We start from the raw sequence: 17075 nt of genomic DNA, 5'->3' as shown, positions 1-17075 counted from the left end.
AGTCGGCCTCCTTGAACATCTGATGTCTTAAACTCCGAAGCGGAAATGATTTCTGGTTGCCCACAGTCCCGTATTTAAATCTATATGCCTCTCCATGGGAGATTTCATGTTTTCGGTGAGACGACCAATTACAGAAGGGTGGCGAGATTTTTTTAAACAAATTGCCATTGGCCGTTAAGGCAAGTCAGAAACAGTAATTTCGAGTGCAAACCTAACTCTCGCTTTATATTCTCTTAAAGTTACGAATACTTTAATACTTTCTGTTTTATACTTTGTGACTTGAGCTGCTAAAAAGTTTCCCACGGTGGTGTCTCATTTTAACGAAGAGACCCATTTGTTTTAACAGTTAAAACGCTTTATATGGATAATATTATAAATTAATCCCTTCACTTGTGACTAAAAAAGTGGTTCAAATAATAAACCCAATATCAGTATTTCATCTGAAGACAAATTACAAATTTATATTTTCTTAAATGTTGAGATGCCACAGGAACGTCATTTGGGAAGGGAGTAGGTGGGGGCATTTTCACCCCTTGAATTTGGCCATAAAAATGTTTATTGAAATACTATGAATCTTAATGAAATCGAAATAATAAAAAAATAATATATGTGTGTTGCCCTTAGCTGCATCTTTAAATTCGTTGCAGCTCGATCGGATGGGTTATACTGTTCTATCTCTATTTATTATTTTTTGATATCTTTATTACGTTTAAAATCAAGAAAAATATCGGACAACTGTTGAAACACAGTAAATCTGTCACCGAGACATGTAACTAATGCAACTAAAGAATGTGTCGATGGAGCTCATGCAATATTTTTTCAGGTTGCACAAAGCCTTCAAAGAAGATCGAAGTTCCAAATAAACAATCAACATATATGGTGTAATGGTGAAAGATCGTCGACTATATAGCAAAATGAGGCAGAAAAATACTATTGATAGTATTTAACAGACGTCTTGGACCAAATTGGTGACAATAAACTTGCCTATAGAGCAAAATACACTAATTGAAAATTAGTCTTGATTTAATGAGAACATTTTTAATTGATCCAAATCTATATGATAATGTAATATGCGTCAAATTGGAGACTGCCACACAAAATATTCTCTTTGTTGAAAGAGAAGGTCGAACGAGCACAAAGATTGTTGATCTTCTATGACTCGGGTGCTTCACTTACATTATATTAACATCATATTCTTGTACATCATTTTAGTGTTATTTTAAAAACTGACGTTTGAAAATGCAAAAAATGTAGAACAAAAAGCTGCAATATCCTAATATAAAAATTATTTACATCGATAATATTATATTTTCTAATTAAAAATAGTTTTGTTTTTTCAATGTAGTTTAATTTTGCATTAACAACATGCTTATTTATATTTAGAGATGAAGCTGTAAATTTAACCCTTTCACCGCAGATGGCTTATATATAAGTCATCAAAAAAATCGCCAGAACTCTTGGCACCTAAAGGTGCCATAAACCTTTGAGCCTAATAATATGTTTATTTAGTATAAGTTAATCTTTTCACCGTGAAGGGCAATGAATAGCATCTATTCATGCCATATTTTTTAAAATAGTATCGTTTAATAAATTGGAGTGATTTACAGCCTTAAATTATACTAAGTAACCATATTATTAGACTCAAAGGTTTATGGCACCTTTCGATGCCCAAGAAGTACTGTCGATTTTCTTGATGACTTTATAGAATCCATCAGCGGTGAAAAGGTTAAGACTGTAAATCTCTTGAATTTATTGAACCATAATATTTAAAAAATATATTGCATGAATATGTGTCGCCTACATATTAACAAATTTTGAAATGGCGCACAAAAATATCAGCCGCTGTGAAAGAGTTAATAAATAATTGTTCGATATTACCCTAATTACTTTGAAAATATTTGTATTTATTAATTATATATATTTTATAATAAATTTAGTTTATTATTATTTGATAACTAAAAAAAGCAAATAATAAAAGTAATATTTTGAAATTAACTGATTTTTTATTTAATTACAAACTCTAGTGTTATGGCCAAAAAGTAAAAACTACATACGTCAATCTGTCGAAGAGTTGGGCGTTTGCGATTTTTAGTATTTACATGTGTGCGTTCGCGTCTTGATCTGTTTGTAATTACGAGATATTGTATATAGTAATTAATAGCCAAGAAATTTAATATATATTTTTTCACGTTAAGATTTCGTATGCTTATCTTAAATTTGCAAGTGTCAAAGAAATCCAGACATGCCTTCCCGAAACCATAACGATACAACAATTCAAAAGATTCATGAATCATTCCGACCTCATGTGAAAGAAGTGCTGAAAAATTTCCATTTCGGTAAGATTTTTTACTTATTATTAAATTTTTAATTTAAATATATTTTAAAATCGAGTTCATTTTTTGCAGGACTAAATCCATCGAAGCCTGACATTGAATTGTTTGATATCACAAGAGCAGATAACATTCCTTCGCCAGATTACGAATCAACATATTATAATTTAGATACGAGCAATAGGCCGACCGATCACTTTATAATTTACCTACCTTACGCCGGCGATCACTTGAGATGGGAAGTACTGTTCGACGCAGGCAGGCCGTGGTTGGCTCCAGACTTTCGGTTCAACGACGAAACCTTTTTAATAAACGTCGACACAGAATTCATTGAAAAAAATGTTCCCAGCTTGGCCAAATGGAACTATGAAGATGTAACATCGCTCAACTCCGTTCTCAAAGAACTGATTCAACTGTATAGACAACGCCAGGTAAATTATCAAATTAAAAACATCAATGTCTCATGAACCTTGCCTCTGTTTAAACCGTCAAATTTTCAGCTTCACCTTTTAGGTAGGAATGAAAACTCTAAAGCATTTTTTGAATACACTACGTTAGTCGGTAACGATATCATTAACGAAAACAACGTCGAGATTATGGTTTTCAGTGGCGAAAGAGTAACTATGTTGATCAAATTGAAAATCGACTGTTCACAATTGCCATCGGTGTTTTCAGACAAGTATGATCCATCTGCCTTTATAATATTTTATGATCAATTATAAATATATTTTTTTAGTTTATATGAAAATCCCGGAAACGAATGGGCCATATTGCTTATTAAATACCCGAATCCGGCCAGATTGAATTTATTATTATCTCCATTGTTAGATAAGATTCCTGGACTAGAACTGTAAGAATATTTATTATATATTTAGTTTATTTATTTTTAATGTTATTATTAAATTTTAGACCTGATCGTCCCATCGAGATGATAGACTATGTTCCTAAACTTATTAAAGAGATCAATAATAAGGTATTATATTGTATAAATAGTGCTGCATACTTATTGACAGCTGTTCTTATTATATAAAAAAATATTTACTATTTCAGATCATGACACTAGTCTATTACAAGAATTTGACCAGACAATTTCTCTGTCAATTGATTGCTAAGTATGAAAATGCAGTTTTAGAACATGATTCAACTTCTGCGTCATTTCTATTCGATGTTGAAGATTTCTATTGCATTCTTCATGTGAAATTGAGTAAGACATAATATATTTTTTATTTAGATATAGGGTAGGCCCAATGAAGACTAAAGGATTTAAATGCAGGGACAGGTGTAGCTTATCTAGCGTTCATATTACAACTTCTTATAACAATATTACGACTTAAAATAGTAGAGAATCGAATGAAGCATATGTAAACCGAATTTTGTCCAATAGGAGAGCGCAAAAAACAATTATCATTTCTCAGAAGTCAAAAATCCATGTCAAAAGCAATAAAATCGTGCCGTCGCAATGGGAAAGCTCGTTACTAAGCGTTCACGCTGTGACTTCAAAATTTGTATTTTGCTGTTAGATATCTTTAGAAAATGGTCCTTTAGGTCTATGCGTTAGCAAACTTATAATTATTCGTTTATCGTCATCAGAGATAATTCGACCAATATAAATTCCTAAATCATTTTGCTCGAAAGCAGAATCAGAGCTAAAAATAGCTGTGGAGCTGTACTTGTCGACAGTGCATTAATAATGTATTGCTCGAATCTTGAATCGGAATCTGTATTTTATGATTGATTGTTTTGTCGTATTCTTCAATTCCATGCTGTTTTTTTGCTTTTCTTTTTTTTTGTCCGCTCAAAATATTTTTGAGCACGCCATTCTTCGATTATTATTATTATTTTCAATCTCTATTTTATAACTTTTAAAAACTAATATTTTTTAATTAAATTATAAAATTATTATTAAAAAACATCTAAAATTGAATTTGAAAAAAGCACTATACTGTAATAATATTTATGTAATTTAAGAAAATATATTATAAAAAATCTGGAGACAAAACGAAAAAATGTACTAATTAAATTCCCCCTTTTCAAAGAACACTGCAACACATTATTCTTTAAAGCGCATAATCCAAGATTTCTAACCCTCTGACGTCAGGCCGTGACTGAATTAATGCATATGTGATAAATATTTATCAAAACAATTTTATTTTTATTTTAATATAAATTAATAAACAATGATTTCCTGAAAAAGAAAAGTGACAAAAGGAGATTAAAGCGGGTGATGTGAGGTGGAAAAGATACCGATCCGTCTTTAAATGGTTTTGTCATAGAACATCATAAAACGACTAGGAGTTGATAACTCACCGGATTCAGGCCATGAAGCGTTTTGAATTTCTGGATATGCATAATCAATAAAAAAAATATAACGAACATTTCACAGGATGTATAATGTAAGACTTGACGCAAGACTATTAAAATTTTCCGTTTTGTATGAATGGATTGTTTTGCGTAATTAACATATGTATATATATTTGGCAATCTTCTTGCCCCCCTCCCCCCGATCCTAAGAGCCCGTATGCGCTTCCTGCCCTACGGCATAGTAGTTTCGCCACTAGTTAAACAGTGGTGTATTATATCTCTTAATGCCTGAGACGGTATTGTATTGTCAATAAAATGGTTCGAAATTCTTCTCCATTAGAATTGTAAATACTCTTAGCTGCATTTATATTTTAACAATATATGTTTATTAATATTTTTTATGATAGAGTAAGCTACATCGTACGAGGGCTAGTCGAATGAATCCAAGCCTATTAAAGATAATTACAATAATTATATACCAATTTCGTACTATAGCTTGACATGCAAAGTTTTGAGCTCTTTAATATTGACAGCAATCAGCCGATCAATGCACTGAAAATATTTTTAGTTAAAATATCCGATCTGAATTTTGTAGAAACAATATTACCGAAAATTGCTTATATAGTATCGATGCCATAAACTTTACATTTATCTCATGCGATTTTAATAGCATTTATACACAAAAACAAATAGATATTTTCCTGATCATTTATGAGCCCTGGAATGGTAAAAGTTATTATTGTTAGACTAATACACTGATCTTATACAAATTTAAAAACACAGTGACCTAATACTCGACCTTTTTGTTATAATGATTATTATTGGCCTACCCTATAATATGAAAATATATATTAATTTTAATAAAATATAAATAATTTTCTAGTTTCTTATATACCATCAACTATGTACCAAAAATCTCCGATCAATCTAACATTGAGATCGGTCTACTGCACTGGTACGAATGAACCATTAACCAGAGAGTTGGTCGATTTTCACAAGTGTCCGATTGAACAAATTTTAAGCCGTTTCGACTCGTATACCAAGATGGAGATTTTAAATTTAAAATCGGACTACAACGGGAAGAACAATGAAGAACTTTCAGAGTAAAACATATTTAAATTTATTTTGTCTTAATCAACTAAATGTAATAAAGCCCATATATTTATGTATAAATTAATATTTAAATAAAAAATATTAGTCTACTGAATGGTCCTTGGTTTTATTATATGGTAACACAGTACGAATATTGATCAAACAAATATATTGATCACAGAATGTCCAAGTACGCTATCCTAATAGCGCCGTTTGAGCAAAAACGTTTCTTCGATCATCGGAAGAAGGTAAAGGTATTTTAGATTATGGTTATTTAATTTATCAGCTATTATTTATTGACGTGATAGGTTAAGTCCGCGAGTCCGGTGATAGATAATAATTCGCCATTGGAAAGGACTCATATCACTGTGAAGCTTAAAAAACAGCTTAAAGAAGAAGAAAGGAAGGAGGTGATTAAGAAAGAAAACTTCCGTTTGCTGCAGCAGTTGAACCGAATAATGCAAATCAACAGACTCGACAACCACTGGAATAAGCCACGATACACTTGCAGATGGAAATAATTTATCATTATATTATATAAGAGTAGCTTTTGTATTGGTTTTATACGTTTTTATATATAAAGAGAAAAAAACAAATTGCTTTATTATTATACAGATTGATATCTCCTTCATGATTTAACATTGTGGTGTTAAGTTGACAATCTTTAAAAAATATTTTATTTGTACAATGTAAAATGGAGAATTTATTTTATAAATCCCTAAAGAAAAGATGTGTACTAAATAAATTTAAGGTATCTACAATGGTGTCCAAGGTAAAGGGCACAATAAAAGGTAGCTAAGTTTAAAAAAAAATGTCATCCAAGCCACTGTTTAACACTAGATTTACGGCGTCTGTCAAATTGACAGGTTACTGATTTGATTTATATCAGGCAGAATTTTTTCAGGGTTTTTTTACGACTTTTTATATTTGAACAATGTATTTTAACTATCGGAAACTTCTTACCTAGTGTTAAGAAATCATTCAAAGGTCTTAAACATTTTTATTTTTAAAAAATAAGTCTTTTAAAATTATAAATATCCTTATCGTCTATAATAAAAATAAAATTACTTTTTACAATTTTCTTGAAATTGAATGATGTGTTTTAAATAGGGCTGTGGAGTCGGAGCATTTTAAGCGGAGTCGTAAAAAATCGACCAAACAAAAATCAACCCCTAACAATAATTTTTTAATTATTCGTTGTGCGCCATGCATTTCAAGTCGGTAATATGAAATAAACGTATTATGCAGTTAATCAAATACTCAACCACAGCCGACCAGCCACTGGCCGGCGTATTCGCATGTAGACACATACAATGGCACGGCATTAATCTTAAGAAATATTATTATAATTGTGTTTTGTTCTTTCTTCTTTGTAGTTATTTACATGAAAATAAATAATATTTTAATGTAAATTAATATTTTAAGATTGTTATCGAAATTTTTATATATAGAAGTTGGAGTTGGACCTTGCGAAAATGTTGAAGTTGGGAGTGATTTACAACTCCACAGCCCTGGTTTTAAGTAACAAATAAATGAGTCACGGCTCCTAACAATAGTTTTACGGTTGACATGTTTGTATGCAGCTGATAATTTGTAAGAAATATTAACCATTTTTATAAACAAATTGAAAAATATCCATGTACAATATAAGTTATTCAATAAATCCTATGGTGTAACTCAATCAGTGATACTCACCTTTTTAATTATTAATTATAAAGTAACGATAATAGTTAATAATAATAAAGTTCATCAGCACCCTGCAAAAATTCGTTAAATACCAACAAGCAATTCTCTCAACACTTTTCATTTAAAACCTAAAATAAAGTATACGCTGCTTATGCGCTTTTATTCCAAGGATAAACAAAAACACTAGCGAGAATATAAATTTTATTTATTTCTGTAAATCCATTTGCCTCACTTAACATTTTGTTCTTTTTTTAACACAATTCGAAAAATGGACATTACATGCAGTTTTGTCCAGTTATCTAAAAATTGATAACACAGACAATCTTTTGAAATCAAAAAAAAAATAAAACAAACAAAAAAGTGCACCTTTAATATAATTTCAATAACTAAAATCAGTCAACACTTATTAAATAAACTGAATCTGAAGAGTAAATAAAATAAAGTAATAATCGGCAGAAAACACACATAATATATTATTGATAAATGCTTCTTCGAACATTTCAGACTTCTTTTTTTCGGAATTCATTATAAAATGTATACACACACACATTGACTCGAAACTCCGTAACCACACTCCTCAACAGTCAATTTCTGTTTTTCACACTATTGTAGATAGGAACAGATCGCATTTATAACTCGTCATGTTCTTCGGCTTCGATTTCGTCCTCTTGTTGTTGATCCTTTTCGGTGCTGTCATCACTACCCACAGAAAAGTCTTCTTCGTCGGGTTGTGCATCAATTGAAATTCCTAAGCTCTGTCTCATCATCTTCTCTACGTTATCAGCAAAGTCTGCAGTCTCTTGCAGCATATATCCAGATCTATAATTTTAATTCAAATAATAATACGCACATCCATTTTTATATTTAAACTGTAGAAATAAAATGATACCTTAAAGTTGCAGTTCTGAACATCATAACAGCGATTTCTTTAGCTTTAGCATCATCCGAATTGTCGTTCACTCTTCTCAATAATTCTTTGATGAGTGGATGACGTGGATTAACTTCTAAAGTCTTCTTTTGATTCAAGTAATAACTGAAAATCATAAATAAATAAATACATTATTCCAAAATTTTACTTTATTAACACTAAAAACAACACACACCTCCTTTGCGGATCATCAGCTTTTTGATGTGCATTGGACATTGCGAGACGTTCCATATTTCCAGTCCATCCGAACATGCTCGCTACGAGAGCGCACGGAGACTTGCTCAGTCTCTCAGACACTAGAGCACGAGTGATTTGATCCTTCAAAGCGTTTTCACCGAGCCAGTTCAACAGCGGTTCATAAGTCTTCTTGAAACTTTCTACAGTTTCCTTTTGATCTTCGGCTATAAACATAATATAATAATTAAGCTCTAAACTAAAACAAACTTTTACTTTAATCAACTTACAATCGGCCATTGTGAATCCTTCCTTAGCGACATTTTGGAATTTCTTTCCTTCAAATTCTGGCAAAGCTGAAATAGCATATTCGTCGACGGCCTCTACTAAATAAAGAACTTCATAACCTGCCTTCAACAACCTTTCTACGAATGGAGATTTAGCAACCTATAAATACATTGTTAAAACGTTTAATATTCAGGAGTACATAAAATATTTAATTGAATTAATACCTCAGCTCTGTTAGCACCGGCGATGTAATAAATTTTATCTTGTTTCGGCTTCATTCTTTCAACATATTCAGACAAGAAAGTCATACCAGATCCGTTCGAAGAATGGAATCGGAGAAGCTTAGACAGGCGAGTTCTGTTCGAAGGATCTTCCATGATCCCGAGCTTGATACTAGTAAATTAATATACGCATAAGTAACATTTTAACAAACTATATTATTAATTGCAATCAAATAAATGTAATACTTTGTCGAATATTCTTTCCAAAACTTTTCATAATCATCCTTGCTGATCTTCTTGATCATGTCGAGCGCTTTTCTCACCAATTTTTTCTTAATGACTTTGATTAACTTGTGCTGTTGCAATGTTTCCCTCGACACGTTGAGTGGTAAATCGTCTGAATCAACAACGCCTTGGATGAACGATAAGTAATTGGGCATCATGTCGTTGAATTCGTCCGTAATGAACACACGTCTTACGTAAAGCTAAAAAATAATGAGAATGAATATCATACATTACATTATTATGTACAAATTGAAAATACCTTAATATGGTCAGTTTTGGTTCCGTATCGGTTAAATCCTTCAGAAGGCTGAACTTTAGGCACAAACAACAAGCTCTTGAAAGTAACCTCTCCTTCTGCTACAAAGTGAACCTTGCAAAGCGGCTCGTCTTTATCTTTAGTTAGTGACTTGTAGAACGAATCATACTCAGAGTCTTCGATCTCAGATGGTCTAAAATTAATATTAAATTAATACCACATCATATACGCCATAAAAATAATAATAAATATTACTTTCTAGTCCAAATAGGTTTGCTATCGTTGATCGCTTCCCAATCCCAAACGGTCTTCTCGATCTTTTTAGTCTTGGGTTTATCTTCTGACGTATCTTCTTCGACCTAAATCGACATCATTAAATGTTAAAAAAAAATATGCAACGGAATAAAACAATACATCTATACGTATATATTACTTGGGCTTCTTCATCTTCGCTTTCAGTCACAGGTTTTTCCTCATCATCGACCGGTTCCTCTACTTCTACTGATTTCGACGACCACAAAAATATGGGGAAGTTAATGAACTGCGAATATTTTTTAATCAAATTTCGAACAGTGTCCTGTTCCAAGAAGTCTAAAGCTTCATCCTTCAAATGCAAACTAAAACCGACAATTACAATGAATAACAATAACATTTAATGATAAAAAAATAAATCATATAGATTACCTAATCTGTGTTCCGCGTTTGAGGGTGTTTCCTCTGGGATCTTCAACAATTGTGAACTCTCCCGAGTCAGATTCCCAAATATATTGAACATCGTCGTTGTGCTTTGTCGTGACAGTGACGCGATCGGCGACCAAGAAAGCTGAATAGAATCCTACTCCAAATTGACCGATCATGTCGTTCATATCACTCTTGTCAGCGGAGTCCTTGAAAGATCACATTTGATTACAATAAAAATTATTATAAATAACATAATAGAAATTCGGCGAATACAAACCTGCATTTTTGACAAGAAATCGGCAGTTCCGGATTTAGCGATGGTACCGAGGTTATTGATTAAATCTTGTTTTGTCATTCCGATACCGGAATCTATTATATGTAAAGTTTTGCTGTCTTTATCGGCTCTAATCTTTATATTCATGTCCGGGTTAGAGTCGAGAACGCTGGCAATCGTCAAAGATAGCAATCTGATCTTATCCAGAGCGTCCGAGGCGTTCGAAATCAACTCTCGTAAGAAAATCTATAATAAATAAATGTTAAAACCAAATCGCAATAAAATACAAACATAATCGACAGTGCCGATGGTTTACTTCTTTATTCCTGTAGAGCGAATTAATGATCAACTTCATCATTCGATTCACTTCAGCTTGGAAAACGAATTTCTCAGCTTTTTCGCGAATCTCTCGCATCTGCGCTACATTCAAGCCATCTATTTTGATCGCTTCTTCTTCTCTAGCGACCACCTCGGCGTCTGTATAACACATAAATATTGATTTGTATATTATGATAGAAACGGTGACACCATGACAAAAATATATTGATCAAACAACAATGCCAGAATGTGACAAACACGAGTGACAATATGAGCATCGACAACTCTTTGGACGGAGGTCGTACGGGAATATTAAAAAAATATGCAAGCATTTACGACGACGATAATCCACACATACAACTTCACAAAAAACCATTCAAACTCAGATTTGGGAAGCAGCACGAGTTGGGAAGATCGGCGATATCGTCGATTAAACCGGCTGGATTGCGTAATTTATAAATGCAGTATTATTTGTTACTAATTTACGTTAATATATATATAAACTACAGCTCCGATCATCACGTCAAAGTCTTATTCCAAACTAAGCGAAAACTTCAAAAATGAACAGAAGGAAAGTATCGACAAGGTTGAAAAGAAAATAGACTCTCTTTATACACATGGGCCGCGTCAGACGTTCACATTGCCTAATATTGAGAGTCATAGGTGAGTAAACCGGCTTATACCTAATAGATATTTAGTCCAATCCTATGATATTCAACTTTTAAAAACGTAATTCTTTGACAACAATTTAAATCTTAAAGAATCATATTATAGAACATATAAAAAGGAGTATAAACGTATAATATTATAGAATAAAATTACAGCTATGGATGGTATCATGACGTCAAGCTGAGCGACAAATGCCCGTTCGACCGAAGGCTAAACTTTGGCATACAAGACTCGATGATGGTGAAATACAGAATATTGATATTGATATCGGACAAACAACTCGAAACAAGAAAAGCATTGACAGTGAAGAGCAAAAGCTGAATGTATTGTATATTATTAATTAAGCAATAAATAATAAATTATATACATATAAATATATTATATATTAGTTTTACCTGTCCTGGAACCTTCCCGGGATGATCCAATGTCGACATCGACAGTTTCCACTGTTCCTTCTCCTGCCGGTAGATCATTTTCGGATGCTACGCTGAGACCTAATAATTGAAAATAAATTATAATCAAAAACAATTAATTCGTACCAAATTATGATTTATCTTATCAGGTTTTATAAAGCATGTGTGTTTTTCGAGTTATAATACATTGTAAATTGATAACCTTGAAATATAAACCGTTTTTTTATCAAATGTATCTGTAATAAAAACAATATTTGAAAAATTGTAATCGTACCATAGAAAATAAAAAATAGTGATCATTGGCAACAAGGAAAAACCTTCTCCATAACTTATTTAAATAATTTCATAAATTATAAATAACAATGGTGGTATGTATTATTAAAATGTATGCATATGCAAGTATCGCTTGCTTGCCAGCATTTATTGCAAACCAGTTATTAGCTAAAAATAACTTTTAATCAGTCAGGTATTGTTTAAGTGCTAATAATGTCTAGAAAAACTCTAAGCTGTAGTTTATTTATATCACCACATAAAAGATTTTTGAACTCATAAATTCTGGTAGAAATTTTTTGACGGATTTTATTACTCTCCTTAGATTGCAGTACACACTACACAAAGCACTTCTATATTTTTTTTGTATATGATTCATTGTAATAAAAATCAATATAGTTTGTGATATATTTTTGTGTCGAATAATGAACTATTTTTGTACTTCACATGGTCAAAACCTTGAAACAGATTGTATTTATGCCGGATTTTTAATAGGCTGCTTTGGTTTAAACCTTTTTTTATACCTAGATAGGGACGTTTTTACTTTACTATAAAAATGGTTCTTCAATGAATCTCTAGTTAAAAAACATAGTACAGTAGACCCCCCCACCCCGAATAAAAATTACATCCACGAGTTACGGCATGAAAGATATTCATAAAAGTTATAAATATATATATACAGTAGACCCCCCTAATAACACAGTAAATTGGGATGTGCTATTTGGGTGCGTATAGTTGAGGGCTAAAAAATATTCATACAATTTTTTATAATACATACGTACGAATCAGGCGCATGTGGTGAGATATCCTTCCTTTGGCTCACTCACACATAAAGTAACGGGGACCCACATAGCACGTCCCAAAGTTACCATGTTATTGGGGAGTTTACTATAAATGGTATTTTTATTAAATACTTTAGAAGTTATGACGATTTTTGTGTGCGCTAATAATTGTATGCGAGAACTCGATTTTTCGCACGCAGTGAGCGAAATATGGCATGTAATTATACCCACAATGTGTTAAGAATAAAAAAAACCACAATAGCTTAACCACAACCGTTGGAAATTTTAATAGAAGTACCTATATATTTTTCCATAATTGTAAAGATATTTTTACAATAACACATTTCTGTCTATGTACAGAACAACAGTCCAGAAAAAACATCATATACTAGTATAAATTTTAAAATAAAGAAAAACTCTAGACATGCAATATTTGAATCCAGCTTGAATACTATAAGAATAAATGTCATAACATCATAAATGGACAAATAATACAATTAATTTGACTAATTCTCTATTCTATTATATGATATATATATTCTGATTTTACTAACACTTGTATTGTCTTGATATTTTTTTTTATTTTATATATTCGGACTTTTATCGTTGTGTACTATGAAAATTTAACCAACAAGAATTGAAATGAATCAGGAACTCGGCCAATTGTTAAACCATTGTAAGATGCACATTGAAATTAATCAAAAAGAAAAAAATCATTACGGTAATTTGAAAATTTTGAAATAGCTTATGAGTAGTCAAAGACATCATGACGTTTATTTATATCTGGTTTTCACATCTCTAGATTTCCTTCATGCTGTCTTTATCTTGCACAAAATATTTATCAAATTTCGAAGGAAAGTGGCCCAAAGGAGTACTTTTTTTATTACGCAGGTATGTTTGACAAAAGACGAACATCCTCAGGTACTAAATCAAATGAGGATTTCTAGATGAAAGTGTAGATGATGGCTAAAACTCTCAATAGTAAATGAATAAGGTGACCAGACTTTGAAAATGAAAATAAAAAGGGCGTCTCCGCCATTGTTTTTAGGGGGAGAAATTGGACTTGGAAATGAGAGGATCTTTCTAGATGTCCGAAGGCGTAATTGTCTACGTGTCTAGAGGAAACTCACCGGCTACAGCGAGCAGCAAAAACAGAGTCAAAGCTCGACGCCACATGGCTGCTGGGCGGTCGGGCCGGCGACTGAGACAATCGGAGCACCCACGACAGTCTTCCGGTGCTGAGTGACGGATCGCAGGCGAGAGACGCTTGACAGCCGGCCGGCGGCGACGCAGTCCAATAACGGAGTCACACGCGTAAGCGTGCGCCAATCGCGGCGCGTCTACCCGTACGTGTACAAATGGACGCCAGCCATTGGTCCACAACGACGCAAGTCTGCCAACGTGACACTCGTTTAAATCATAGGTAATTCTAATAATTTAAATATAAAAAATTCTAGGTTGGGATTTTGAGTATTCATCAATAAAAAATAATAACCACTCATCGAGACAAATCGAAAATAAATTCACCATTACAAACATATTACAATCGTATTCTGAAATACAATTTTGCATACGTATACAATAGCCATACGCACACGCGCTTTGCATCTCACTCTCGCTCCTTGAAAATTATATTTTTTCAAAGGCCACCTCGGAAATTTTTGTATGAGGACAAATTACTGCGAGGAGTTAAAAAAAAGAAAGGTCAACCTCCTCAAAAGAAGACGTCTGGTCACCTTACTAATACATAAATGCAAATCAAAATTAAAAATTCAACTATTTTAAATCACAAATTGTATAAAAACAAAATAATTTTGTATCAATTTACAAAAATATTCTTTATATCGGAGACTGCCAACAGCATACAATTCCATCCAAACTCTGAGACCACCCAACTTTGACAGTAATTTTTTTCTTTGACAGTAATTTCATTATGCGAAACAGTTTACAATCGAGCAAGTGCTGCAATGTTTTTATCTAAAAAATCTTATATCTAATTTCTTCCAAACGAGTAAATGTGTGTGTATGTAGGTGTAAGCCGTGCTGTGCAGCGCTGCTAACTTAATAGTATCGCTAAACGTTATTTTAGAACCATTTTTATTATATTTTATACTATTAATCGAAAGGATAATAAAAATCTAAATTATTGCTGATTGAATTAAACATAAAAATGTTTCTATTTTTTTGTACTGGCAATTATGATGCGTTTGACGTTTTTTATCTGTCAAATTCAAAGTGACTCATTGGAATAGTTGAAGAGTTGTCCCGAATGTCTTTCAGGAAAATATATTTTAGATAATTAGTAATATCATATTCCACTATATAATTAAAACGACCATTCACTTCAGTAAAATAGTAATTAATTTAAATTATCCTAAAATTATAGGTTATGTGGCGATTAGTTTATCGATGGCCTTTCACGGCAAACACCATCAGCTCGGGAGTATTGATGGCTACTGGAGACACTGTTCAACAGCGTTTTGAAATGCTTCGACACAAGGATTCCAAGTTTGACTGGGAAAGAGCTGGTATTTTAAAAAACACTATTTAAAAAATAAAATAAAAATCTGTCTTATATGTTTTAATCTGACTGGTAATCGAGTGTATTTTGGTATTTAATTTTTTCCATATTTTTTAAACGATTTTGAAATATTACTTAATATTGCCACATTATCTTTACATGTTACATAATCTATATTTTTAGGTAGAATGTTAGCAATCGGCCTTTTGTTGGGACCTCCGCAACATTGGTTTTATCTGTACTTAGATAAGTGGCTTCCGAAAACGAACGTCGCAACGGTGACCAAAAAGATTTTAGCTGACCAAATTACTATATCGCCTATATGCATTGTTGGTTTTTTTACTGGAATGGGACTAATGGAGGGTAAAAATGTCAACCAGTGTCAAGATGAAGTAAAGAGTAAATTTTTAACAGTTTATATTGTAAGTATTTTATTCATTTAAATATTATTCCATTGTTAATGAATAATTGTTATGTTATTTTTAGGCAGATTGGTGTTTTTGGCCCCCAATTCAGTTCATAAACTTTTACTATTTACCTAGTCACTATCGAGTATTATACGTTAATGTTGTAACCATGGTATATAACGTGTTTTTGTCATATGTGAAACATAAGTAAGTAATAAAAATACAATTTTTGCGCAAATTGCGGCACAAATCTAGCCCAATTTTTAGGAAAAATAGTCATTTCATAATTATAAGAAAATAGTGCTGTAGCTAATTAACTAGAAAATATATTATAAGTATTTATTACGATTGTTATTAGTTGTCTATAAAAAATAGGCTTACCACTAAATAATTATATTATTATTTAACAAGCACCTCATACCAATCATCTAAAATAGAACTAAAGTTTTACTTGACCAATAAAACATGCACCAAAGCAAGAATTATGGTTATTTTAAAAATATGATTCATTTTGACCTCAAAAAAAAGTGCATTATTGAAGATATGATGTGTGTATTAATTTATATTTAAAAGTTGCAATAGCCTAAAAAAAGTATTATTTTATTACTGTTATATGTAAATATTTTATTTTTATTTCTGTTATTATCTTATGAAATATTTATTTTTGTTATCTAAAAGGTTAATAAAAAAATTGTTAATAATTTTGTTTTTCATTTGAAAAAACATTTCAAATGTTATTATTTTAATATTTTTTAAATCTTCCATTGTAACCTGGCAGACAAACCAAATTCATTATAACAGAGTACCAACTGTGTAGGTCAATCCGACATAATGCATACCTACAAGTAAGTATTAACCACTAGACAAAGTCCGGGAATCTGTGACGTCTATGTTATTAAATATAAATTATAATATGTAATACGATTTATAATAAAGATATATCACTACAGCTGGAGCTGGTTCTTAATAATAGCGCAATTTTATAATTCAAAATTCATGTGCCACTACCGAGGCTCGAACCAGCAACCTCAGAGTTACTATTCTGAGACGTTATGGACTACACTATTACGTCCTTGATGATGAATTGTTTTGCAAATCCTGATATGCATGGGTAAAACTAACTGGTTCTAGATTAAATATTAATCCCCAACTATACATGCATATTTCAATGCGTTGCAG

At 31.9% G+C, this 17075-nt stretch overlaps 5 protein-coding genes across 9 annotated transcripts; 4 read left to right on the top strand and 1 right to left on the bottom strand.

Annotated features, from left to right (window-relative positions):
- Positions 1–2022: 2022 nt before the first annotated feature.
- On the top strand, positions 2023–5834 carry LOC148226148 (BRISC and BRCA1-A complex member 2-like). 5 transcript variants are annotated; one of them, XM_088203562.1, is made up of 8 exons: positions 2023–2127; positions 2196–2336; positions 2406–2761; positions 2831–3009; positions 3067–3180; positions 3240–3303; positions 3381–3534; positions 5515–5834. In XM_088203562.1, exons 2-8 carry the CDS (start codon positions 2243–2245, stop codon positions 5736–5738), a joined length of 1185 nt encoding a protein of 394 aa, XP_088059688.1. In that variant the 5' UTR covers positions 2023–2127; positions 2196–2242; the 3' UTR covers positions 5739–5834. The 5 variants fall into 5 exon arrangements, with proteins under 5 accessions (XP_088059688.1, XP_088059689.1, XP_088059690.1 ...); XM_088203563.1 differs by having other exon boundaries at positions 2033–2123; XM_088203564.1 differs by having other exon boundaries at positions 2033–2143; positions 2225–2336.
- A 65-nt stretch (positions 5835–5899) lies between these two features.
- Positions 5900–6367, top strand: LOC148226147 (uncharacterized protein CFAP97D2). Its single transcript, XM_088203760.1, has 2 exons — positions 5900–5971; positions 6032–6367. The coding sequence occupies exons 1-2, from the start codon at positions 5906–5908 to the stop codon at positions 6242–6244; spliced, it is 279 nt and encodes a 92-aa protein (XP_088059886.1). The 5' UTR covers positions 5900–5905; the 3' UTR covers positions 6245–6367.
- A 1230-nt stretch (positions 6368–7597) lies between these two features.
- Gp93 (heat shock protein 90 Gp93) lies at positions 7598–14276 on the bottom strand. The gene is made up of 14 exons (XM_088203755.1): positions 14099–14276; positions 11899–11997; positions 10833–10993; positions 10520–10762; positions 10246–10448; positions 9995–10178; positions 9817–9920; positions 9565–9754; positions 9267–9505; positions 9024–9192; positions 8802–8958; positions 8513–8738; positions 8299–8442; positions 7598–8228 (listed from the first exon to the last, which is right to left on the bottom strand). The coding sequence occupies exons 1-14, from the start codon at positions 14142–14144 to the stop codon at positions 8039–8041; spliced, it is 2355 nt and encodes a 784-aa protein (XP_088059881.1). The 5' UTR covers positions 14145–14276; the 3' UTR covers positions 7598–8038.
- LOC148226146 (uncharacterized) lies at positions 11004–11890 on the top strand. Its single transcript, XM_088203758.1, has 3 exons — positions 11004–11282; positions 11344–11497; positions 11659–11890. Exons 1-3 carry the CDS (start codon positions 11105–11107, stop codon positions 11822–11824), a joined length of 498 nt encoding a protein of 165 aa, XP_088059884.1. The 5' UTR covers positions 11004–11104; the 3' UTR covers positions 11825–11890.
- Positions 14277–15154: 878 nt separating the features above from the next.
- On the top strand, positions 15155–16597 carry LOC148226144 (mpv17-like protein 2). The gene is made up of 4 exons (XM_088203823.1): positions 15155–15270; positions 15355–15496; positions 15673–15911; positions 15976–16597. The coding sequence occupies exons 2-4, from the start codon at positions 15358–15360 to the stop codon at positions 16105–16107; spliced, it is 510 nt and encodes a 169-aa protein (XP_088059949.1). The 5' UTR covers positions 15155–15270; positions 15355–15357; the 3' UTR covers positions 16108–16597.
- The last annotated feature ends 478 nt before the right edge of the window (positions 16598–17075 follow it).

The sequence above is a fragment of the Plectrocnemia conspersa genome, unplaced genomic scaffold (assembly GCF_051122295.1).
Source record: "Plectrocnemia conspersa isolate PC_06_02 unplaced genomic scaffold, ASM5112229v1 ptg000014l, whole genome shotgun sequence".
Classification (NCBI taxonomy): Eukaryota; Metazoa; Arthropoda; class Insecta; order Trichoptera; family Polycentropodidae; genus Plectrocnemia; species Plectrocnemia conspersa.
This window is presented reverse-complemented; position numbering and strand designations above follow the sequence as displayed.